This window comes from Neovison vison, chromosome 13 (assembly GCF_020171115.1).
Source record: "Neovison vison isolate M4711 chromosome 13, ASM_NN_V1, whole genome shotgun sequence".
In the NCBI taxonomy this organism is placed as follows: domain Eukaryota; kingdom Metazoa; phylum Chordata; class Mammalia; order Carnivora; family Mustelidae; genus Neogale; species Neogale vison.
In genome coordinates this window covers 53,303,753-53,330,247 of record NC_058103.1, presented here as the reverse complement: position 1 = coordinate 53,330,247, position 26,495 = coordinate 53,303,753, and the positions used below count along the sequence as shown (strand labels likewise).

The following is a 26,495-nucleotide window of genomic DNA, read 5'->3' as shown; positions in this document are numbered from 1 at the left end:
TAGAATGCCATCCTGCACTGAGGTTCAAGCTTTATCTAGCTTCTGATTTTGTGTGATGCGTCACACTTCTTGAACAGCAGTTCGAAGATCTCTATTTGAGAGACCAAAACAGTCAAAAAACACACAGAAGAGACAGGTCTGAGAACAGAAGAAAATTCAAAATGATTTATAGAGAGATAGCAGGAGATATTGCACCACTGAAACAGAATAGGAGACTAAAATGGATTATTCAGAGTAAAAAAAAGGGAATTAAAATTTTGATTCATATATTAAAAACCTAGTAAAAGTGATCTCAGAGTAGAATGAGTCAAGGAGGACGGGGAAAAATGTAGGAAAAGCTAAGAAAAGTAGAGGATCAGTCCAGGAGGTCCCAACAACGGAGTAATGTGAGTTCAACAAAGATAAAACCGAGGGAAGAAAATTATTACATAAATGAAAAATATGGAATGTAAGAATTGAATGATGTAAATATTTAGATTAAAATAGGCCTTCTGAATGAATACCAGCAGAATGAGTAGAAAAGACTTAAGGCACATCATTTTGGAATTTCAGAACACTTGGATTAAATGCTGGCTACTGTGGAGAAAAAATACATGTCTCATATAGAGGAGTTTTCTCAATAGCATTACTCTAGGGGCACCTGGATGACACAGTAGGTTAAGTGCCCAACTCTTGGCTTCATCTGAGGTTGTGATCTTGGGGTTGTAGGATTGAGCCCTGTGTTGGGTTCGTGTTCAGGGTGGAGTCTGCTTGGGATTCTCTCCCTTCTTCCCTCTCCTGTTCCTCCCTTCTGCACTCCTGTGCACTCTCTCTCAAATGAATAAATCTTCAAAAAAAATAATAATAACAACATCGTGTATTAGGAAACAATGAAAAGATTACTTCAAAACTTTTTATTTTTGTTTCAAAACTTTTTTTTTTTTTTAAGTAATCTGAATGCTTAATTTAGGGCTTAAACTTACCACCACTCTGAGACCAAGAGTCTCAGGCTCCACCGACTGGGCCAGCCAGGTGCTTCTTCTTTAAAACTCTTATGCAATTATTTTCATTATAGAATTTTATACCTAGACTATCATTCAATTATGAGGATTTTAGCATTGAAAAGTCTTAATTTTTTCACTCCTCATATGCTTTTTCAGAAGTTTATAGAAATAATTTTCTAAAAGAGGGAATAAATCAAGAATGAACAATAGTTTGGCTGTTGTAAATGAGATTTAGTCCAGGAAAGGAGTTAAAGGAATTCCTTGGGTCAAATAGAACAGACAAACTTAGACAAGGCAAACCAGTCTGGATTGCTGCAGAAGGTTATATGGTTTCAAACAGGATGTCTCCTAAAGGGAAAATGGACTTGATAGTATGAGTGTCTGTTGTTTTTGTTTGTTTGTTTGTTTTTATTTTAGTAAACTATGCAACATGCTGTGCTCAAACTCATGACCCTGAGATCAAGAGTTGCATGCTTTACCAACTGAGCCAGCCAGGCACCCTGAGTGTTGGTTGTTTCTGAAGGAATTTTATAAGAGCTCTTCAGGAGTTTGAGGTCAATGGTCAAAGAAAACCAAGCATATGAAAATAATGAAAGATTTAAAGAGGTAGAAGCAAGGAAATGTAATTAAATGTAATTATAGTATACATGATAGCTTGGGGAAAAAATGTTTACATAAGCATACTAATGTAAACCTGAATGTTGATTTAACTCCACACTGACTGCAATTGGATCATGTTTGTGAGAGGGAAGTTACAGGGGCATGTTTGGTATAATAGCTAAATTCTAATCTTATCTAATAGAGCAAAAATTGTCTAAAATTTAAAAACAACAAATAAGATAGACCTCCAGATAAACTCTTTTGTCTGCTAATTTATGAAGAAAGGCAACAGCTTTTTTCCTCCTCTGAAAACTTTTTCAAAAAAATTTAAGTGTGTTGTGAATTTTTTTTTTCTTTTCCGTAGTTATTTTAAAGTATAACATCAGGATTGGAAAGTGCTATTTGAGGAAACTGTTGTTTTCAGTGATACTTTCATTTGTGTGAATTTATAGACTTCCACATGCTTTTATCTCATCTGATGTTCCCAATAGCCCAATGCAAGTATTATTGGTCCCTAATTAGAAGTGAGGAAGAAAGTCTGACTAGGATCACATGCTCTTAAGGGAGAGGACTAGGACTCACTCCCCTTACCCCCTGTTCATTTTAGTATTTACCATACTATATCTTATGACGAAGGAAGGATTTGGATGGAAACCTGGATAGCTCAGTTGGTTAAGCATCTGCCTTCGGCTCAGGTCATGATCCCAGAGTCCTGGGATGGAGCTCCCTATCAGGCTCCTGCTCATTGGGGAACCTACTTCTCCCTCTGCTCCCTCGTGCACTCTTTTGCTATCTCTGTCTCTCTCTCATATAAATAAAATCTTAAAAAGTATTTGGAAATTCTAATTCCTAGTCTTTTGTACTTTATATTTGCTAATTTAGTTATAATTTTTTTTAAAAGATTTTGTTTATTTATTTGACAGACAAGAGATTCACAAGTAGGCAGAGAGGCGGGGGATCGGGGTGGAGTAGGCTCCCTGTTTAGCAGAGAGCCCAATGTGGAACTCGATTCCAGGACCCTGAGATCATGGCCTGAGCTTGAGGCAGAGGCTTAACCCACTGAGCCGCCCAGGTGCCCCCTAATTTAGTTATATTTAAACTGTTGTCTTACCTTTTTTTTTTTATGATAAAAGCCATATAACATAAAATTTACCTTAACTATCTTTTTTTTTAAAGATTTTATTTATTCACTTGACAGGCAGAGATCACAAGCAGGCAGAGAGGCAGACAGAAAGAGAGAGAGAGGGAAGCAGGCTCCCCGCAGAGCAGAGAGCCCGATGCGGGGCTCGATCCCAGGACCCTGAGATCATGACCTGAGCCGAAGGCAGAGGCTTTAACCCACTGAGCCACCCAGGTGCCCCTACCTTAACTATTTTTAAGTGTATAGTTCAGTAGTGTTAAATATATTCACATGGTTGTATATAGACTACCAGAACTTTTCATCTTACAAATCTGAAACTACATGCATTAAACAACTTCCCTTTTCTCCCTCACTCCATTCCCTGGTAACTGCATTCTACTTTGTTTCTATGAATTTGGTTACTCTAGATACCTCATATAAGTAGAATCATGCAGTGTTTGTCTTTTTTTGTGACTGGCTTATTACTTCACTTAGCATAATGTCCTCAAGGTTCGTCCATATAGAATATGACAGGATTTCTTTCATTTTAAAGGCGAATAGGTGTGCTTGGATGGCTCACTTGGGTAAGTATCAGACTCTTGATATAGGCTCAGGGTTGAGAGATTGGGCCCTGGTTGAGCTCCCCGCTGGGCATGGAGCCTGTTTTTAAGAGTCTCTCTCTGCCGCTTCCTTCTTGCTCACTCTTGAACACCCTCTCTTTCTTTCTTTTCCCCCTATAAAAAAAAATCCTAAAGGGTGAACAATATTTCAATGTATATACTACATTTTGTTTATTCATCTGTCAATGGACATTTGAGTTGTTTCCTCCTTTGGCTATTGTGGATAGTGCTGCTATGAATGTGGGTGTGCATGCAGCTGTTTGAGTCCCTGCCTTCAGTAATTTGGATATATACCAGGTGGGATTCTTCGGTCGTATGTAGTTCTCTTTTTAATTTTTTTCAGAAACCTCCATACTGTTTTCTGTAGCAGTTGAAACATTTTAGAAGCCTACCAACAGTGTACAAGGATTCCAGTTTCTCATCCTTGCCAAGACTTGCTATATTCTGTTTTTTTTTTTTTTTTGTTTTTTTCTGTTTTGTTTTTGGATAGTAGCTATCATAATGGGTGTGTGATACCTCGTTTTGATTTTGATTTGCATTTTATTGATTAGTGGTGTTGAGCATGTGTTCATATGCTTGTTGGCTATTTGTATATCATCTTTGATATATTTGTATATCATCTTTGGAGATATACAGTTGATGTCCTTTGCTCATTTTTAAATCAAGTTTTTTTGTTGCTGTTGCTGAATTGTAGTTCTTTATATATCCTGAATAGTAATCCATAATTGGATATAAGATTTACAAATATTTCCTCCTATTCTGTTGTCTTTTCATTCTGTTTTGTTTTGTTTTAAAGATTTTATTTATTTATTTGACAGAGAGAGATTACAAGTAGGCAGAGAGGCAGGCAGAGAAAGAGAGAGAGAGGAGGAAGCAGGCTCCCTGCTGAGCAGAGAGCCCGATGCGGGACTCGATCCCAGGACCCTGAGATCATGACCTGAGCCAAAGGCAGCGGCTTAACCCACTGAGCCACCCAGGCGCCCTTGTTTTGTTTTTTTAAGATTTTATTTATTTATTTGTCAGAGAGAGTGAGCACAGGCAGACAGAGTGGCAGGCAGAGGCAGAGGGAGAAGCAGGCTCCCTGCTGAGCAAGGAGCCCGATGTGGGACTCTATCCCAGGACGCTGGGATCATGACCTGAGCCGAAGGCAGCTGCTTAACCAACTGAGCCACCTAGGCGTCCCTCATTCTGTTGATCTTTGATGCACAAAAGTTTTAAACTTTGATATAGTCCGTTTGTCTGTTTTTACTTTTGTTCTCTTTGTTTTTGATATTTCTGGGAAATCATGGTCAAGTACAATATCATGAAGATTTAATCTCTGTGTTTTCTTCTAAAATTTTTTTTATTTTTAGGTTTACATTCAGGCTTTTAATCCATTTTGAGTTAATTTTTGTATGTGGTATAAGGTAAAGCTCCAACTTCATTCTTTTGCATTTGAATATCCAGTTTTCCCAGCACATTTTTAAAAATTGATTGCCTTTTCTTTGTTGAATGATTTTGTACCCTTGTTGAAAATCATTTAACTATATATGCGAAAGTTTATTTCTGGGCTCTTTGTTCTTTTCTGTTGGTTTGTCTTTATGCTAAAACCACAATTGTCTCCTTTTGATATTTTTGCCCCTTTGCTGTGTTATGTTGCTAATTGGAAGTTATTGGTTGTTGTCAAGAATAAAGTGGGACTAGTTAATTACCATTTTATAAAGACTATGTTGAAATAATTTATAAAAAAATGACTTTAGTGTATTCGTTTGGCTCTGTGATTTTTGGCGTAATCAGAAAAATGATCTCCCTAAGGGTAAGGATGATGTTCTTAATTCTTTTTACAGCATTTTATTTTATTTTATTTTATTTTAAAGGTTTTTTATTTATTTATTTGACAGAGAGAGAGTGAGAGAGAGAGAGACAGAGATCACAAGCAGGCAGAGGCAGAGAAAGAGAGAGAAGCAGGCTCCCCGCTGAGCAAGGAGCCCGATGCGGGGCTCGATCCCAGGACCCCGAGATCATGACCTGAGCTGAAGGCAGCGGCTTAACCCACTGAGCCACCCAGGCGCCCCTTTTTACAGCATTTTAATTACAGGGTGCGGAGTAATTGATAATCTCTGAAGATGCAGGGGTGTGGTAAATTTGCTGATTGCAGAAGAAGCCATTATGTTCCACTTAAATATTAGAATAGGGCTGATGGTAAATGACTCAGACTCTATCAACCCACATTTTCTTGTTGGTTTGTTTGACATTGGCTTTGAAATAAAAAGACATGAGTCAATGGCTAATTTGCATATGGAAAATTAATCTTCAAATGTGTCTTTTCTTTAAAGGAAGGGGAAGAAGAGAAAAAAAAAATTGAAAGCTTCTTTGCCTTTTTAGGGCCTCAAATGCCTCAAACATGGAAAAGCTAATGGGAAGGGAACTTATTTTTTCTCATAATCTAGTATTTTGGATTCTTTTTTACTATGTACCAAGTGGGTTTGCTTCTCGTATTATTTTTCATCACTTGTATCTGTAGATTTACTTATATCATTTCTTTTCAGATTCTTCTGACTCTCCCCTGCTTATTCTGCTGCTTACCCTTCCTTTTCCCCAATATAAAACCTGGTCTCTCTTGTCTTCGAATCAGTTCTAATTTCTATCTGTTTGTCGACTGTCAAGGATTTTTCTGTCAAGTGGGCTTTTCTCTGTTCTGGATAATTGTTCTTTCTATTGTCCTAAAACTTACTGTTTTTCAAAGTTCAGACCCAGTTTTTTATTTCATGAAGCCCTTCTAGATGGCTGTAATTTTCAGTTGATTTCTGTGAACTTTCACTTTGTTTCATTTAAAATTCTCTGTTTTGCTTGTTTTTTTTTTAGTCTCTTCCCAATGAATTTAATAAGCCCTAGAGTAAGGACCTTCTGTTATACTTAAATATTCTTTACCAGGAATGTAATATAGTACTAGACATACATTAGGCATTAACTTTTGTCTCCACCCAAACTACCCCTGTTCCCTTATTTTTCTCTTCTCCTCCCCCACTACTTTTTTTTTTTTTTTTTAAATTTGAGAGAGAGAGTACATGCATATGCATGAGTGGAGGAAAGGTGAGGGGGAGAGGGAGAGAGAGGATCCTCAAGCAGACTTCCATGAGCATGGAGCCCCTTGTAGGACTTGATCCCAGGACCGTGAGATCATGACCTGAGCCGAAACCAAGAGTTGGATGCTCAACCAACTAAGCCACCCGGGCATCCATTCCCACTTCTCTCTTTTTTTTTTTTTTTTTAACATTCCTTAGATTTACCTGGTTATAGTTAATTCTTCCAGTGGGATTCAGCCTCAGAAGGTCTCCTGATTTAACATGTTAAATTTCTCCTTTTTTGGGATAAAATTTGCTTCATACTATATTTTGAGATAATGTTTTTTTTTTTTTTTTAAAGATTTTATTGATTTATTTGACAGAGAGAGATCACAAGTAGGCAGAGAGGCAGGCAGAGAGAGAGAGGAGGAAGCAGGCTCCCCGCTGAGCAGAGAGCCCGATGCGGGACTCGATCCCAGGACCCTGAGATCATGACCCGAGCCGAAGGCAGCGGCTTAACCCACTGAGCCACCCAGGCGCCCCTGAGATAATGTTTTGAACATGTTTTAAGATTTGGATTTCGTAGCTGCTTGACGTTTACAAGATACCCTCTATACACACAAAAAAACTAGTAAGAAAAACTAAAAATAATGTTTTATAATGTATATTATAAAGATCTCATTTCCTTAATTTACAAAGAGCTTGTAGAAACATAAGAATAAAAATTAGTAATGTAATAGAAAATATGAGTGAAGGATGTGAAGGCATTTAAGAAAAAAATAGAAATTCAGCTTTCTTGTAGTTAAAGGCAAATCACAATGAGGGTACTTTTTTTTTTTAATCAAATGAACAAAAATTAGGTTTTATGATACTTAGTGCTGACGAGAGGTGATGGAGAAATGACCATTTTCATGCATTGTTAGTAGGTTAATCAGGACTTTTGTCTGCAAGTAATAGAAAACCTGTCTATTCCTAGTAGTTTAAACAAATAGGGACTTATTTTTGCACATAGTGTGAAATTAGCATTGTGTTATTAGTAACTGATAACGTCATGGCCGGCATTTCTTACTTTTCCTTGCCAATTCCTTATTGACTGCTTTAAAGACATAGGTCGTTTTAGATATGTTCACATTCAAGGTGATAAGAAAGTGGTAGAACCTACACTATTTGTGACTTTCCCTTTTTGTCAGAAAAGCAAAATCTTTCCCAGAGCTCTATAGTAGATATCCTTTTCAGTCTCATGATTCCCACATGGGGCTAGATATTTTGTTACTCAGACCAGAAACAGGTTTTACTAGGAAGATGGTAAGAGAGGATATTGGATAGGCAACTGAAAATGTCTTGCCACATGGCTCATGCAATTTTTCTAGAGAACAATTTCAACATTTTCCCCAATTTAATATACACATACTCTTTAATACACATGGATTCTTTGATTCAGTGTTTCCATTGTCAGAGATCAAGAATGAAGTTAATATATTTCTTTAATAGATAGCTGGGGCTTTTAAAAGGTGGTTTTCATGATGCCAAATAAACATTTGGAAGATGTTGCTCTTTATTTGTGTTTCCACAGATCATTAACTGAAGACAACATAAACAAATATGCAAAATTCTCACATGGATGAGTACAGAAATTCTAGTAATGGCAGCACAGGCAACAGTTCAGAGGTAGTGGTAGAACAGTCTGCTGATTTCAGTACTGAGATTATGAATGTGACGGAAATGGAACAGTCCCCTGATGGATCTCCTAATGTGAATGCAGCTGCAGAAGAAAATGAAGTAACAAATGCTGTGGACCTTCCAGTGACAGAAACAGAAGCAAATTTCCCTCCAGAGTATGAAAAATTCTGGAAAACTGTAGAAAGCAATCCTCAGGATTTTACAGGCTGGGTATATTTGCTTCAGTATGTAGAACAGGAGGTTAGTAACTATTTAAATGGGATTAGAAGGGACAGATGAATCAAGTAATAGCAGATGAGGTTTACTGTTTTGTAATTAAACAGTTTTCAGATTAAGTTGAATAACATTAGATATGTACATTTTTTAGCTTTAAAATAACTTTTATAACATTTGTACGTATTTGTCAACATTAGTAGAGAGTCTGATCTTTGTAATAATTGGTGTGTATGCGCAAATATGTATTTAATCACTGAAATAAAAAGTTACCTTCTGTCTGACAGAATTACTTCCTTTTGTTTCAAAGGATAAGACTGTAATATGCAAGAAAGAGATCTGTGTGTGTATGTGGTTTTTAAATCTGCGAGTTTATTTTATTTGAGATAATACATTTGGAAGAAATAATATTTTTGTGACATTAACTTCCAGGATTTTTAAACACCCTGTTTTATTTTCATCAGAATCACTTGATGGCTGCCAGGAAAGCGTTTGACAAATTTTTCATACACTATCCATATTGCTATGGTTACTGGAAAAAGTATGCAGACCTTGAAAAGCGGCATGACAACATTAAACAATCAGATGAGGTGCGTACATTACTGAATAAAATTATCTCCATTAGGTACTGTAAGCCAAATAATAAAACAAAAACTTTTTTTTTTTTTTTTGGCTGGCAGTACCTACGATTTATGGTCAAACAATTTTATAGGGTATTTTATTTGCATTTGTCACTCTTGTGGCATTTGTAGCTAATATTTTCTCTCTTTGTTGGCAGGTGCGTTAAACCTCTACAGTTTGTCAAGCTTTGCAGTGCAAGCCTCTGTATTACACTGCAGCTTAACAAGTAGGGCAGGGCTTTTCTCTCACTTACATTTATTTCTCATTTTCCAAACAATATAGTTGGTTTGCTAGTCACATTTGCTACGTCTTATTGCATTTTTGGTCAGACGCTGTCATTGATGCTCTAATGGGTCTGTGCCCTATGGTCTGTAACCCAAAGCCTGCCCACACAACCCGGTCAGAATGCAGGGACTGCTGCGCTTTGAAGATCAAGACTCTGCACGTGGGGATCAGAACATTGCCATGTTCTATCCAACCTCCACCCAAATGGTAATGGTAGATTATTTAAACAAAATTCCAGTAATTAGTATTTCTAAGGTTCACCGGATAACACAGTGTTGCCTCTCTGTTAAGAAATAATTAAATATTTGAAGTACAGTTTGTTCTTTTCTTCTTAGGTATATCGTCGGGGGCTTCAGGCAATACCTCTTAGTGTTGATCTATGGATACATTATATAAACTTCTTAAAAGAAACATTGGACCCTGGTGATCCCGAGACAAACAGTACAATAAGAGGGTATGCTAAAAATTGATACTCAGATGCCTTCAAAATAGAAATAAGTCAGATATTTTGATGTTGACAATAGAACTACTCATGAATGCTAAACTGAATGTTTAACATACATTTCATTTTCACTATTTAAAAAAAGATACACGTAATAAACTGACACATGATTATAAATATTATAGATAATAATGTCCTCATTTCACACGCTCCCTTATGTTCCCAATCCCATTCCCTCCATGATTTATGAATTGTGTGTTCTTTCATATATGGATGTTTATAGGTGTATGTATTGTACATATTTGATTTTTTTTTAATGTAACAGGCTGTTTTGGAATCTCTCCCTATTGTAATTTTCCAAGCATTGCAAAAGTATTTTGTGGTATTGAAGTACTATATTTTATTTGACTAAATCCTTATTTATAGGAAATAATCAGTGGTGCTATAAACATGTCTGTATTAGTCATTATTTACGTCGAGCATGCTAGAAATAGAACTTTTGTCAAAGAGAACACAAAACTTTTATCAAATGTTCTTTCAAAAGTGGTCAATTTTAAACTCTCACAGTATATGAAGAGTAGTCATATTTTCCCATAGCCGTGCCACATTCTCTTTAACCTCCAGTGATATCTCATTATTTTTGTTTGCATATCTCTGGATTGCTCATCCCAGTTTGCCATCTTTTTGTATACTTGTATCAGCCATTTGCTTACTGCCTGTTCATGTCATTTGCTTGTTTTACTTTTGGATTGTCCTTTTCTTATTGATGATAGGAATTTTTTTTTAATGTGTTCTTGGTTTTTATTTTTATCAAAGTATATGCATATGCATATGGTTTAAAAAATCATTGTTAAACCGCTTGTAACAAAAAGCAGTCCCTCCACCCCTCCTCAAATATTTTATCTGTTTCTTATATTATCCTTCATGTTTATAATATTAACTCTTTACTGCTCTTTCTCTCTCTTTATTACATTATGATTTTGGTATAGTAGATGAGATTTTTAGTTCACTTATACCCTGTCTTCCCATTTCTTACTTTTCCAATATGGATAGGTTTTGGAGCCTTTTATTTTTCCTGGAGTTAGTTACCCCTTCTTACACTTCTTCCTTTTTCTTACTTGCTTTGTTTTCCTTGAACATTTAAAATTTCCTACCCCTTCCAACAGCTATTTTCAGTTGTCAGTAGTAATAACTGGACTTCCTGCAGTGTACAAATGCTATGTGCGTTTTTTTGAAGCTAAAAACTGTGTATATCTAGTGTTGCTCTACTTAATCTGAAATTGTGAAAGGGAATTATACTCAGAAATTTGCAAATTCCATTTTTTACCCTTCCCCTTGGGGAATATCCCTCTTGGAACTTTCTCTTCCGTCTGGATTGGTTGCTTTGTTCTGTTTCTGCCAAAGAGCAGTTATTTTGAGATTTCCTCATCATGAATATAGGAGATGCTTTTACCTCTTTCTTGGATTTCAAGTTCTAATTCTGAGAGTTTATAAGATCCAGATTTTTCTTGGCTGATGCCTATCTTTAGAGGAGTGCATCCTATAACTTTTTGATAAAGGATGCTTGGGAGAAAAAAAAAATTAAGATTTTGTAAATCTGAAACACCCACTTGGTCCAGTAGGGTATAGAGTTTTGATTTGGAAGTAATTTTTCCTTAGGCCTTTGAAGTCATCTCCATTCTTTTATAGATTTTGGTTTTGTTAATGAGAAGTATGATAATTCTATGGATTCCCTTTGTATGACTCGTTTTTCCTCATGGAAGCTTTTAAAATGTTCTCTTTATCTTTGATATAAATGCAGTTTTATAATATGCTTTGGTGTGAGTTTTCTTTTTCTAATTCATTGTGCTTACTTCGTGGGCCTTTTCATTTTATGGGGCTCATGTCTTTCTCTTCAGAGAAATGTTATTATTGAGGTGCATGGCTGGCTTAGTATAGCATTGAGCTTTCCATCTTGGGGTCATGAGTTGAGCTCTGTGTTGGGCTCAGAGTTTGCTTGGGCTTGAGTTTGCTTAAAAAAATAATAAAATTTAAAAATCATCATTACTGTATATATTCTTATGTTGGTAATTCTCTTCCTGTGTTTTTCTCTATTGTTTTTATAGTTGTACATTGTTTCTTAATGTGTTTTAATCATTTAATTTAATTTAATTTTTTTTTTACTTTTTACATGTCAGGTTTTTTTGGCTTTTTGACCCTTATATTGGATTTTTAATATCTGCCATCATTTTTTTAATATTTAAGAATCTTCTTTGTTTATTGTTCCTTTTGTCTTTCTATTTTTGTTACATGGCTTATATCTTTTTCTTGCTTTTTAAAAAAAGTAAAAGAGTTAAAGTTATCTTCTGTTTCCAGCACTATTTTCTCTGAAGTGTTTTATTTACTTGTTTTCATCTCTGACTTGTCTGATTTCTGCTCATGTTAAAATGAGATTTTAGGGGCGACTGGGTGGCTCAGTGGGTTACGTCCCTGCATCTGACTGTCTGCTCGGCAGGGAGCCTACTTTCTCCTCTCTCTCTCTGCCTGCCTCTCTGCCTACTTGTGATCTCTCTCTCTCTCTCTGTGTGTGTGTGTGTTGAATAAATAAAATCTTCAAAAAATATAAAAGATTAGTTTTAAGGGGCACCTCAGTGTCTCATTTGATTAAGTATCCGCTTTCAGCTCAGGTCATGATCCCAGGGTCCTGGGATTGAGCCCTGTGTGTAGCTCTGCTTGTCAGGAAGCCTGGTTCTCCCTTTCCCTACTTGTGGGTGCATGTGCTCTCTCAAATAAAATCTTTTTAAAATATTAGATTTTAATAAACTGAATATAAGCTCTGTGTATTTTGTATGCAGGGTATTATCGACTGGCTTGATGGGCTTCGCAGTAGGGTGATCAAATGGGCACTCAGGTTTTTGTTGGGAGAATCCCAGTGTTGGTATTCTTACATTTCACTGCTGTGCCACATAGCTCCTCATTGAAGGATCATCTGATCTGCCTGGGGAATGTATACCTAGCTGCTGAAATCCCATAGCTGGGTAGGAAAGGAGGTATAAGGTCTCTTACCATTCCTTAAAGCAACCTTCTTGTAAATATCCTGTTTTTAGTTCATTAAATGCTTCTTAATCATAGTTAAGATGATTAACTCTCTCAACTCCTTCCACTTTTGTTAGTTTCTGGTGTTTTAATTTCCTGAATCATTTTGGGATTCTGCAGGGGCAAGTAACATGTATTTTACTTTCTTGAAAACCTCAGACACAAACATATACATGTGTGCATGCATGCATAGACATATCTCTTAATCCTTTATGGATATATTAACATCCTCCAGTTTTAGTACATTTTAAAGATTTATTTATTTATTTGACAGAGAGAGAGATCACAAGTAGGCAGAGAGGCACGCAGAGAGAGAGAGGAGGAAGCAGGCTCACTGCTGAGCAGAGAGCCCGATGCGGGACTCGATCCCAGGACCCTGAGATCATGACCTGAGCCGAAGGCAGTGGCTTACCCCACTGAGCCACCCAGGCGCCCCAAGTTTTAGTACATTTTAAAACTTTGTTTAGAATGTCTGTCTTGTCTTTACATCACTTTTTTCTTAATGTGGTTCAATCTTTAATCTTCTATTTATATGTGAGTCTTTTGCCTGCCTTGCCAAAAATACGTAAATCTGGTATTCTAATTTTTTAATAGTTTTTTTTTTGTTACTCATTCATCTGGCATCTAAGTCTTTGTCTTTTTGAAGTTACAGATTAACCTTTTATTTTGTCCAACTTTTTTGTGTTGATTTAAAATACATTTTTTATCATATACTAAATTCTCACATGTACATTGTTCTGCTTTCTTGGAACTGTTTTGTGATCCATTTTTCTGTTACCTGGACAATATCATACTTTTTATCACTGTAGCTTCCTAATTTCTTTTGATATCTTTCAGGAAAATGTCCTCTGCATTGTCCTTTTTGTATGTTAGCTGAGTGTTAGAATGTGTTTTACAAACTGTTCCACTTAAAATTTGTTAGACCTTTGATTGGAATTTTATTAAAGTTGTAGATTAATTCAGGTAGTTTAGTTCGTACTGTTAAAAATCCCTCTTGATTGTAAGATATATTTTGGAAATATGTATCTAAAAGTTTTATCCCACTGGGATATCAAATCCAGTGATTAAAATTGCTTACAAAAATCTCTTGAAATGAGTGAGGTTGTTTAAAAACATATGGTGTTATTGTTGTTTTGTTTTAGTAATCTGTAATTTTAGAATCAGAGAGACTTTTGAAAGTTTTAAAAATATATGTATACTTCTCATTACCTTACAAGGCAGTTGGGTTCCTTCTTGGAGAGTTATATTTTGCCAGAAAATTAGTCTTTAAATTGAGATAAAATTTGTCTCTGTCTTCTGCTGTAGATGAATCTATTTGATAGACATTTCAAATTTCACAAATATTTAAGTATCTGCATTGTCACTCTTGATATGTTTGCAGTGTGCATTTTGCATTGTAATTTTGTGTAAGATAAAATTACATCAAAGTATGTATATTCCCTTTTCCTTACTCTTGAAAAAGTAGCTGTTGTACACTTTTTTGGTTACTCCTTCTGCCTTTTATGCCCTACTTGTATAGGAAGCAGTTAAATGTAATTTTGAATTTAGCATGATCTTCTGAAATTTTGAAATGTTTTATTTATTTTTAATTTTTTAAAAATTGTATAACCGACATATTAGTTTTAGTTGTACAACTGAATGATTTGATATTTGTATTATTATAAGGTACAGAAATATTTTAAAAGTGATTTTATTTTGGAAAGATAACTTAGAGGTGATTTAATTTTTCAGAACTTTTGAGCACGCTGTTCTAGCTGCAGGAACAGATTTCCGGTCTGACAGACTGTGGGAAATGTATATAAACTGGGAAAATGAACAGGGTAACCTGAGAGAAGTTACAGCTATATATGATCGTATTCTTGGTATTCCAACACAGCTGTATAGTCACCATTTTCAGAGGTGGGTGGAAAAATCCAATCATTAAAATATATTTGATTATTCAGGTAATTAATTAATGTTGAGGATTATAATTCTCTTGAAATGTCATGTGAGATTCTTTTTATAAGAGGAATAAATTTTCTTACTTGATAATCACAATTTATACACTTTTAAATTTTAACTTTTTCCCATATACTTTAGGAAATGTTTAGGAACTTTACTGTTTTTATTTATTTGTTTTTAAAGATTTTATTAGAGACAGAAATAGTGACAGAGAGCAGGAGTAGGGAGTAGAGGGAGAAGCAGGCACCCTGCTGAGTTGGGAGCCTGATGTAGGGCTTCTTTTCAGGACCCTGGGATCATGACCTAAACCAAAGACAGACACCAACTGAGCCACCCAGGTGCCTACTGTTTTTAAACACAAGTTTTTCTTTATCCATTTTATAGATGAGGAATAACGGGAATCCTATCTAAGGTGTTTTGGAGTGGTGAAGGAATGAGAAAATAGAACCCAAGTTTAATTATTGTTTGTGGTACTAAGTTAATAGAGTACATGGCACATAAATATGCTTATTTAAAACTTAGTGGTTTACTCGGGGCTCCTTGGCTGGTTCTGTCTGTGGAGCATGTGACTTTTGATCTTAGAGTTGTACGTTCAAGCCCCAAGTTGGGTGTAGAGATTACATTAAAAAAAAAATCTTAAAAACAGAAACTTAATGATGTACTAAAGGTACATTCTTGTGATTCATATAACACCTTATACCGAAAACATCTATTTTCGAAAAGATCTGTTTTATGTAGTAAATCTAAATCTGTTCGTATTCGGTCAAAAGTAATTTCATTTAAATTTCCCACTATGATTTTGTCATTAATGGTATTATTTCATTTTTATGAGGACTGTTAAAACAACTAATTCTGTGTGTTGCGATTTCCACATTGTTTTCTGATGTACTCAAAATATCTCATTGCTTAAGGACTCAAAGTCTTTCTGAACAAGAAAGTATGTATTGCCAGTATCTGCTGTGTTAATAAATACTTGCATGTTTTTTATATTCATGCAATATTCATATATTCGACATTTTTGTTAAAACTTTTATAAGTAGTATGGTGTTAGAGCCTGTAAATTTAGTGCTTTTTTTAGTAAGTGAATTTCCAAATTTTTTTTTTTTTTACTAAAAAAGTTAGTATGAAGCATCTAAAAAGTTAAGTGGATCAATTTGTTGAAGATTAGAGGAAGTTATGCAGATCCAGATTAGGAATAGGAATTGCATAGATCTGAATATATGGTCTCTGTTTTTTACGAAATAGAGTAGATGTCCAGGTTTCTAGGGTATAATGATCTTGGAAGACACTTGATTAAAGACATTATTAGAGGCGCCTGGGTGGCTCAGTGGGTTAATAAAGCCTCTGCCTTCAGCTCAGGTGGTGGTCCCGGGGTCCTGGGATGGAGCCCTGCATCGGGCTCTCTGCTCAGCAGGAGGCCTGCTTCCCCTCCTCTCTCTCTGCCTTCTTGTGATCTCTGTCAAATAAATAAAATCTTTAAAAAAAATTATAAATAAAGACATTATTAACCCAAGGCTTGACATACATAAGTGCTTGATGCATATTTTTTTCAATAAAAGAATACAAAGATTTTAAAAATCCTTACGAGACAAAGATGATACCTTTTCCTAAACCATTCTTAAGGGATCTACGGTATAGATAAAGTCTGTGGTAAGAACTTTATTTTTGGGGGCGCCTGGGTGGCTCAGTGGGTTAAGCCGCTGCCTTCGGCTCAGGTCATGATCTCAGGGTCCTGGGATCGAGTCCCACATCGGGCTCTCTGCTCAGCAGGGGACCTGCTTCCCTTCCTCTCTGCCTGCCTGTTTCTCTGCCTACTTGTGATCTCTGTCTGTCAAATAAATAAATAAAATCTTTAAAAAAAAGAACTTTATTTTTGGTAAGAAAAATAAAATATAATTAAGAAACACTTGCTACATGGTATTTGCTATATGTCAGACGCCATTTTGAATGCTTATTTATAATTTACAGCATTATAACTTAAGCATATAACTTACAGCATATATAATTTATTTAATCCTCACAGTAAGCCACTGAGGCTTAATAAGCCAGTGAGGTATATTATTATCCCTACTTTATGGGGATATTATTATCCCCATTTTATGGAAGTAGAGGCACAGAAATATTAAAATACTTGCATGAGGGGTACCTGGGTGGCACAGTCATTAAGCATCTGCTTTCTGCTCAGGTCATGATCCCAGGGTCCTGGGATCAAGCCCCACATTGGGCTTCCTGCTCAGTGGGAAGCCTGCTTCTCTCTCCCTCTCCCACTCCCCCTGCTTGTGTTCCCTCTCTTGCTATCTCTCTCTCTGTCAAATAAACAAAATCTTAAAAAAAATATATTTGCATGAGGTCACAAGAGTTAGTGTTTGGAAGCTGATTGAAACATAGATGGTGTGGCTCCAAAGTTCTTGGTATAGTCTCCTCCAAATCTTTTTATGGTTGTTAAATGAATATCCCAGGAAGCCTGGTGGGCTCCGTCAGTTAAGCGTCTACGTTTGGGTCAGGTCATGATCTCAGGGTCCTGGGATCAAGCCCTGCATTGGGTTCCCTGCTCAGTGGGGACCCTGCTTCTCTCTCTGCCCCGCCCACCCCTATTTGTGCTCTCTCTCAAATAAATAAAATCTTTAAAAAAAAGTGAATATCCCAGTAGGTTTTTTAAATTATGTATATGCTTATAATAGATACTGGTGGATTGCATTACACATACTGCTCTTTAATCTGCACTTTTTTGTTGTTTTTAAAAGATGTATTTGAGAGAGAGAGGGAGAGGGGGAGAGGGCATCTTAAGTAGACTCTGTGCTGAGTACAGAGCTCGATGCAGGGCTCACTCTTCATGACCCTGAGATCATTACCTGAGCTGAAATCACGAGTCCGATGCTTAACTGATTGAGCCATCCAGGCACACCTAATCTCCTCTTTTCCTTTTACTATATTGATAACCACTTTCCTTATCAATGTTTATAGCACTAGTGTTTGTGTAAGTAAATCTTAAGGCATAACTGACTGCTTTGAGAACCAGTGGAATGTTTTCTTTTCCCTAATGCATTCCTACTTGGTCATTTATTTAGTACTTGTTATTTAAAAGATTATATACCATTTAAGTTGTAGAAGTAAAGGCTCAGAGAAGCTATGTGTGAATGGTGTTGGCTCTCAAGCTGGTCAGAAGTGTGGAGGAGGAAGCATGTTTAAAACAAAAGTGTTGGGGCACCTGGGTGGCTCAGTGGTTTAAGCCTCTGCCTTTAGCTCAGGTCATGATCTCAGGGTCCTGGGATCAAGCCCCACGTCAGGCTCTCTGCTCAGCAGGGAGCCTGCTTCCCCCTTCTCTCTCTCTGCGTGCCTCTCTGCCTACTTGTGATCTCTCTCTCTATCAAATAAATAAATAAAAATCTATTAAAAAAATCATTTAAAACAAAAGTGTTCAGCACCTGGGTGGCTCAGTTGGTTGGGCGCAGACTCTTGATTTCAACTCCAGTGGGGATTTTAGGGTCATGGGATCGAGACCCAGTTGGGGCTCCCTGCTCAGTGGCAGATTTGCTTGGGATTCTTCTCTCCCTACACCCCTCCACTACTTCGCGCATGTACACGCTTCCCTCTCTCTTTTTTTCCTCTCAAATATTTTAATATTATAATTATTTTAATAATATATTATCATATTATATATTATAATGATACGTTATTATAATATAATTTTCTCATAATAAAAATCTTTTATTTATTATTATTATTATTTTTTTTTAAGATTCTTATTTGTCAGATAGCAGATAGTAGAAGCACAGAGAGCTGCAGGCAGAGCAGACAGTGGGAGGAACAGGTTCCCTGCAGAGTAAAGAGTCTGATATGGGAAGCCTAATGTGGGACTTGATCCCAGCGGGATCCCAGCCGAAGGCAGATGCTTAACCATCTGAACCACACAAGTGTCCCTCAAATAAATAAATCTTAAGTATTGTAAGTGCTGTTATAGAATTATTTCTGTTATGTAGGTTTGTTTATTGGATATATACTGATGACATTATCTTTAAGGAAATACGTAATTTAAAATTTTCCTTAGCATGAGAGTTTGTGATGTTGATTTAACTTCTCAGACCCAGTCCCTGGTAGTTCCTAAGCTCCAGATCTATTTAAATACTGATAATTTCCCAGCAGGCACTGCTCTTTTGTGCTTCTGTGATTTTAATACCTTTTCTACTTACCATTTGCCTGGTTATTTCATAGTACTCAAAACCATACAGCTTAATGTTTTCTGTGTGAAATTTTAATTTGCCAAAATAGAATGTTCTGTTATTTGTGCCAGCACTCTGCCTCTTTATTTACATTTGTCTTTTTTTTTTTTTTTTTTTTTTTTAGGATTTTATTTATTTATTTGACAGACAAGAGATCACAAGTAGGCAGAGAGGGAAGTGGAGGGGGTGGGGGGAAGCAGGCTCCCTGCCAAGCAGAGAGCCCGACTCGAGGCTCGATCCCAGGACCCTGGGATCATGACCCGAGCTGAAGGCAGAGGCTTAACCAACTGAGCCACCCAGGTGCCCCTACATTGTCTTTAAAAAAAAAAAAAAAAAAAAATTATTTATTTTAGGGAGGAAGCAGACATAGGGAGAGAGAAACTTAAGTAGATTCCATGCTGAGCATGGATCCCAGCACAGGGCTTGACGTGGGGCTCCATTCTTTGATCCTGAAATCGACCTGAGCTGAAACCCAGGGTCCAGAGGCTTAACCAGCTGTGCTACCCAGACACCCCTATTTACTTTAACACTAATAACACTGCTTTGAAAGTATCTCTTTTTTAAACTGCTCTGCATATCTGTCAGTTTCTGAGACTTACTGATTTCTTTTATTCTTAGTATGTAGGAATAGGGCTCCGTATATATTAGACTCTTAGCCATTCTTTATTAAATTAGCTTTTTATTAGGAAAGGCTGATGAACGTTTATTGTTTAATACTCATATTTTATCACTATTTGAAATAATTTCCTATATAATAGTTAATACTATATTTTTTAAAGATTTTATTTATTTATTTGACAGACAGCAATCACAAGTAGGCAGAGAGTCAGGCAGAGAGAGAGAGAGAGAGAGAGCAGGCTCCCCAGTGAGCAGAGAGCCTGATGCAGGACTAGATCCCAGGACTCTGAGATCATGACCTGAGCCAAAGGCGAGAGGCTTTAACCCACTGAGCCATCCAGGTGCCCCATAATGTAGCAATTATTTTAAATTTGTGCTCTGTAAGTAGTCATCAATTTTATATTTCTATTTGTAGCCTAATACTTTTGAGTTTTATTATTTACCTGAATATTAATTCTTGTCTTTCTTTTTTTTTTTTTTTTAAGACTTTATTTATTTATCTGACAGTGAATGAGTGCATAAGCAAGGGGAGCAGGAGCTCCAGAGGGAGAGGGAGAGGCAGGCTCCATGCTGAGCAGGGAGCCCTACATAGGGCTTGCTCCCAGGATTCTTGGATCAAGACCTGAGCTGAAGGCAGCCCTTAACATTATCTGCGCCACCCCAGATGCCCCTAAATTTGTTCATTTTCTTACTATACTTTCTGAAAATTACCTCCTCATTTCTAAGTATTTTTTTTTTAATAAGGCAGTCTGTATTTTCTCTCTCCCAGTGGTGAAATGGATCAGGTTAGCCTTCAGTATCCATTGATTCTGCAAAATCTAGATTTGTTTCCCATGTTATATATATACATTAGTGAAAGCCTTAAAATCCATAAAAATTCAGGTGTGAATAGCCTAAATCAGTTTTAAGAAAATTGGGAAAAAGTCTGTAAGATTAGAGCATAGGGTACATGTACAACTCTGTCTAATAATTAGTTTAAAGAGGTCAGTCTGGTTTAGAATATGAAAGACTTTATCTGAGTAGATTGGATTTTAGCCTGAATGCAAGGTAAATTAACAGAAGTTATTTTGGTAGGAGGGAGATATGATCATGTTTACTATTTTGTTCTTCATATTTAATTTTTAGAAAAATTTTTTTTAAGATTTTATTTATTTGACAGAGTTCACAAGTAGGCAGAGAGGCAGGCAGAGAGAGGGAGGGAGAATCAGGGTCCTTGCTGAGCAGAGAGCCTGAGGTGGGGCTCCATCCCAGGACCCTGGGATCATGACCCGAGCTGGAAACAGAGGCTTTAACCCACTGAGCCACCCAGGCACCCCTCATGTTTACTTTTTAATAACATTTTTGATAGCACCATTAGGGTTGAGATGAGAATAGTGAGACTAGAGTCTAGAAGCTGTCCATGTTTATCCAGATGAAAAATGAGGAGGACGTGAAGACATATTTAGAAGGTAGAATCAATAGGATACCCAGTGGAATGTAAGTGAAGTGAGGTTGAAGAGATTTGGAAACAGTGGTTGACAGTACCATTAATCAAAATTAGAAATGCTGAGGGTGTTGATTCTGGATAAAGATGATGCAATCATTTTAAGATGTATATAAATTTCCAAATTTAGATAGTGTAACTATTTTAGCTCTTCATGTTAGTGTTTTGATTTAATTTGCATATATTTGATTTAATTTGCATATATAGTATGTGTGTATGTGTATACACACATATTAAATTTAGTGTAATATATTTTAATAAATTACATATATTAAAATTAGTGTGTGTGGAAAAATGAAATGACTTTTTTTTCCCAAAAACATTGGTAGCTTAAAATTAACCTATTTCTTTGGCAGAGTTTTGGCGATTGGATAGACTAGGATTGAGAAGAAGTTCAAATTTTTTGCTTATTATTTCTGTATTCGGTATTAATAAGATTGACTAGGAAGTAAATGAAAATAGATAACAAAATGCCAAATGGAATCCATGGCAGTCCTAACATTTAGGAACTGATAGGAAGGGAGAATCCTCAAAGATCAAGGATCAGTTAGAGACTTGGAAGAAAACCAGGAAAGTGGTAACTCAGCCAAAGGCAAAGAAGGTTCTAAAAGGAAAGCATGGTTAAAGGCCTTTAATAGTGAAGACATTTTTAGAGTATAGACTGTACTATGAAATAAGTGTCCATTTAATTTTGCATCTAATTTTGGTGACTTTTATTAGAGCAATTTCATTGGATCATCTGGCACGGACACAAATTCAGGAGTAATTGGGAGGTGGGGAAGGAACTGCAAACATTTGTTGATCATTTTCAAATGATCATTTATAATTTAAATAGGGATTATATTTAATTTTAAAGTTATTTTGCACAAATAAGTCAATCTTGCAAAATAGTATTGTGCCATTTTACGTGTGAGAAAGCCACGACTTAAAGAAGGGAAAAACTGGGGCACCTGCTGGCTTGGTTTGTTAAGCGCCTGCCTTTCAGGTCATGATCCTGGGGTCTTGGGATCAGGCCCCACATTAGGCTCCCTGCTCAAGCAGGGAGTCTACTTCTCCCTCTTCCTCTGCCCCTCCCCCACAGTTGTCCATGTCTGTGTGTGCTCATTCCTTCTCTCCCAAATAAATAAAATCTAAGAAAAGAAAAAACTTGCCCAAAGTCAAATAACTAATAGTGTACAGAATTAGGATTTGAATTTATGCCTGTCCATGCTTTCTCTGTTATATTGCAAAGGCATGAAAGAAATGAATGTGTCATCAAGTGGTCGGTTTTTATTATAAAAAAGGATAGAAAGGGTTTGGTGTTTCATATCAGACTTTTTTTGAAAGAGTACTGTGTAGTAGGAATTGAATGTGGGATCTAAAATTATACTTTTTGGGCATCTCCGTGGCTCAGTCATTAAGCGTCTGCCTTCAGCTCAGGTCATGATTCCAGGGTCCTGGGATCGAGTCTCACATTGGGCTCCCCGCTCTGCGGGAAGCCTGCTTCTCCATCTCCCTCTCCCACTCCCCCTGCTTGTGTTCCCTCTCTCACCATGTCTGTCTGTCTGTCTCTCTCTCTCAAATAAATCAAATCTTAAAAAAAATAAAATTATACTTCTTATATAGAGCGTTTATTTTTATTGGTTTCTTTTAGATTTAAAGAACATGTACAGAATAACTTGCCTAGAGATCTATTAACTGGCGAACAGTTTATTCAGCTGCGAAGGGAATTAGCTTCTGTAAATGGACATAGTGGTGATGATGGTCCTCCTGGTGATGATTTGCCGTCGGGAATTGAAGACATTACCGATCCAGCAAAGGTAACCAGATGAGTAAAAAATCCTTCAATGCATGGGAAACTAGATTTTATATCCCTTGACTGTCTGTGTTGTGTGACTTGTATCCCGTATAGAATTTATTTCTAATTAAGGCAAGTGGGAATTCTTTAGCTATAATGTGGTTTAAGTACAGATTTAAGGTAGAGAATCTATTTTACTATGAGACACTTGTAAATAGCTTGGACGAGCTAATAGAATCTATTTTACTGAGACACCTGGAAATAGAAGGGACGTTTTGCCCATGCAGTAATCTACTGGTTCACCTTAAACACACATAAGAAAGTGGTTTATTAGGAAATTCTATTATAAATTTTAGTATTTTTAATTGTACTTTGCACATAATTGTTAACAGTTTAAAACCTACCAGTATTCTCAGATTATAAAGTAGGTGTGGATAATATTTAAATGTAAACAATAATATTAAAAAATTTCAGTATGTAACTTGTGTGATTTAAATTTTTTTCTTTTTCTTCTCAAGCTGATTACAGAAATAGAAAACATGAGACATAGAATCATTGAAATTCATCAAGAAATGTTTAATTATAATGAGCATGAAGTTAGTAAAAGGTGGACATTTGAAGAAGGTGTAAGTGTTTTTGTTTTGTAATAGGCTTCAAATATAAAGATAGAAATAATGTATTTTCTTTTCAGTTTTGAGTAATGTCTCTACTCCTTTATTTTTGCCTATTTAGATATCATCAATTTCCCATGATCATTTTTATCATTTTCCATTATCAGTTTTAGAATCTTCAAGAATGAATTCAGATTTACTCAAGTTGGAAGATAACCATTTTTTGCAGTTATTCAGTTTTTTTAAATCCGCTTATTGAGTTCACACTTTCTGTGTAACAGAATGTACCCATTTTAGATGGGTAGTAAAATTAGGGTTTCCATCTAAAGATTCTAATTTATTTCTGGTTTTTTAAAACAATTTTGAGATAAAATGCACTTACCATATATATAGTTCATCCATTTAAAGTGTATAATTCAGTAGTTTTTAGTGTATTCACAGATAGGTACCGCCATCACTGTGGTCCATTTTGGAACATTTTCATCACCTCACAAAGGAATCCTTTACCCTTGACCTTTAGCTGTCACCCCTCTACTCCCTCACCTGTCTGCTCCACCGCTTATCCCCAGCCCTAAGGTACTACTAATCTACTTTCTGTTTCTATGGATTTTCCTGTTCTGGCCTTTCATTTGAGGAATCATAGTATGTTGTTTTTTGTTGATTGGCTATGAGGTTTGACTGTATATTCAGATTACCGTGCACCACAGCAATCAGGATATGGAACTAGTCTGTCATGCCAGAAAGTTCCTTTGGCCCCTTTTTCATTCAGTAACCTCCACCCCACTCCTAGCCCTAGGCAATTACTGATCTGTTTTCTGTTTTATAGTTTGTGTTCAGTTTAAAAATACTCAATAAGGAAAAAAATTTACTGGACATGAAGTTATGTAGTGTCATTACAATTACTAAATAAGTGGAAAATACATTCTATTTCTTCAATTTGTAAAACCTAAGAAATTTAATTTTAAAAGTTTTTATTGTGAAGTATGGTGATTAAAATATTTTGGTTCACCGTAATTACATACATAATTTAGATAATTCCTATTATTACTATAGTTATACATTTTCTGGTGTTGGTATTGGTTTCATTCCTATGTCATACTTTTTTTGGTCATACTTTTATTGCAGATAAAAAGACCTTATTTTCATGTGAAACCATTGGAAAAGGCACAACTTAAAAACTGGAAAGAATACTTAGAATTTGAAATTGAAAATGGGACTCATGAACGAGTTGTGGTTCTCTTTGAAAGATGTGTCATATCATGTGCCCTCTATGAGGAGTTTTGGATTAAGGTAAGAAAATTAGGTGCTCTGAAACTTGAACATATTATAAACATTGATCTAGTGACTAACCTTTTTTGTACTTCTGTTGAATGTTGTTCATATAACTATATCTGTTGCATTAGGAGATGGTCTGCTTGCAACCAGATTTGACTGCTGCATATGCCAACCTCGTTGCCTCTCTTCGTCCTTCCTTACAGAAACTAGTCTAGTGGTTCAATAAAGGTGCTGAATGGGTTTAAAAATAGAATTTTATCGTTCTGTCACATATTTAATGGCTTGTTCAACTGTAAATTATTCAGTATTTCCTCTGTTTCTGTATGTAGTATGCCAAGTACATGGAAAACCATAGCATTGAAGGAGTGAGGCATGTCTTCAGCAGAGCTTGCACTATTCATCTCCCAAAGAAACCCATGGTGCATATGCTTTGGGCAGCTTTTGAGGAACAGCAGGGTAAGAATGAGGAAATTTGGTTGATATTTTGGGGATTTTAAGTTACTTCAGGAGAAAGTTCTAGGAATTGAGTCCTGAGGGATGGTGTAAAGCAGAGGTCATTAGATTTTTTTCTATAAAAAAAATCCCAAGCCATATGGTCTCTTTCTGACAACTCTGCCGTTATAGCTCAGATACATCTGTAGATAATAGATAAACAAATGAGCATGGCTTTTTCCAGTTTTAAATTAAAAAACAAAACAAAACAAAACAGGCAGAGGGCTGGATTTAGCCTGTGGACTATTATTTGCCATACCTTGCATAAAGGATATTTTAGAAGTTTAAACAGAAGCATAAACATTTAATTAACATTTCTAGGTAATATTAACGAAGCCAGGAATATCTTGAGAACATTTGAAGAATGTGTTCTAGGATTGGCAATGGTTCGTTTGAGAAGAGTAAGTTTAGAGCGACGACATGGAAATATGGAAGAAGCTGAACATTTGCTTCAGGATGCCATTAAGAATGCCAGATCAAATAATGAATCATCATTTTATGCTATCAAACTAGCTCGGCATCTTTTCAAAATACAAAAAAACCTTCCAAAATCAAGAAAGGTGCTTTTGGAAGCAATCGAAAGAGACAAAGTATGTATTTGTATTTTAGAATATCTTTCATAAAAAACAAAAACAACCCCAAAAACAGTGCTTCTTGTTTGTTTTCTCGTTTTGGCAACTATGATGAAAGATTTGGTCTGTATGTAATATATTTCATTACTAAATGAAGACAACAGTCCCTCTAAACTGATGTTGCCATTCTTCAAAAATTTTTTGAATTATTAGGAATTAAAAGGTTGAGAAAATTAAAATTATTGGATTAAAAATGGTTGCAGACATTGTGACACATTCTGTTTCTCTCATGTTTAGAAAATTTATAGCAGATTTACTGATTATTTTAAGCAGAGGAGGACCTGGAAGAATACCTTATAATCAAAAGCATGATAGTTGTCTATGTTTTACCTGCTATACCAGTGAGATTCTCCTTTTCCAAAGTATTTCACTCTTATCAGTTGATAAAAGGCAGTGTATATATATTTCTAAGTTTTTAAGGATTTTCAGCTAATACCAGTTCTGTTTAAGACACAGGTCTGTAATTGCGTTTCCCAGCTGCACTTGAAGATGATTACAGTTGTAAAGATTTAAACTAATGGGAACTGTAGAAACTATTTTTTAATGTTTTATTTTTTTATTTGTCATAGTAAGATCAAGCCACATTAAACCCAAGGTAATAGGATTTTCACTTACTGGGATTTAATAGCTTTTGTAATTTGGGAGATAGTAGGATGATGTCATTACTTCTCAGTGTGCTAATTTGTTTTTTGACGTATTTTGATGTATGCTCAAAACATTTAACATGTTAGATTTTAATATGATTTTCAGTATTTTTCAAATT

At 35.9% G+C, this 26,495-nt stretch overlaps 1 protein-coding gene and 1 non-coding gene across 7 annotated transcripts in view; both read left to right on the top strand.

Annotated features, from left to right (window-relative positions):
* PRPF39 (pre-mRNA processing factor 39) overlaps nt 1-26,495 on the top strand; it is a 38,477-nt gene that overhangs the window by 7,388 nt on the left and 4,594 nt on the right. For 2 of the 6 annotated variants that reach the window (XM_044231445.1, XM_044231446.1), the window contains exons 2-10: nt 7,941-8,287; nt 8,725-8,850; nt 9,502-9,620; nt 14,415-14,582; nt 22,579-22,744; nt 23,241-23,348; nt 24,459-24,623; nt 24,938-25,064; nt 25,422-25,690. In XM_044231445.1, coding sequence (XP_044087380.1) covers nt 7,970-8,287; nt 8,725-8,850; nt 9,502-9,620; nt 14,415-14,582; nt 22,579-22,744; nt 23,241-23,348; nt 24,459-24,623; nt 24,938-25,064; nt 25,422-25,690 — 1,566 coding nt within the window. In that variant the 5' untranslated portion in view covers nt 7,941-7,969. Of the gene's footprint in view, nt 1-7,940; nt 8,288-8,724; nt 9,374-9,501; nt 9,621-14,414; nt 14,583-22,578; nt 22,745-23,240; nt 23,349-24,458; nt 24,624-24,937; nt 25,065-25,421; nt 25,691-26,495 lie in introns of those variants that run through there. The other 4 variants (XM_044231449.1, XM_044231448.1, XM_044231450.1 and 1 more) reach the window with 4 other exon arrangements.
* LOC122894752 lies at nt 25,773-25,858 on the top strand. Its single transcript, XR_006381823.1, has one exon. It is a non-coding gene; the product is annotated as a small nucleolar RNA SNORD127 (small nucleolar RNA).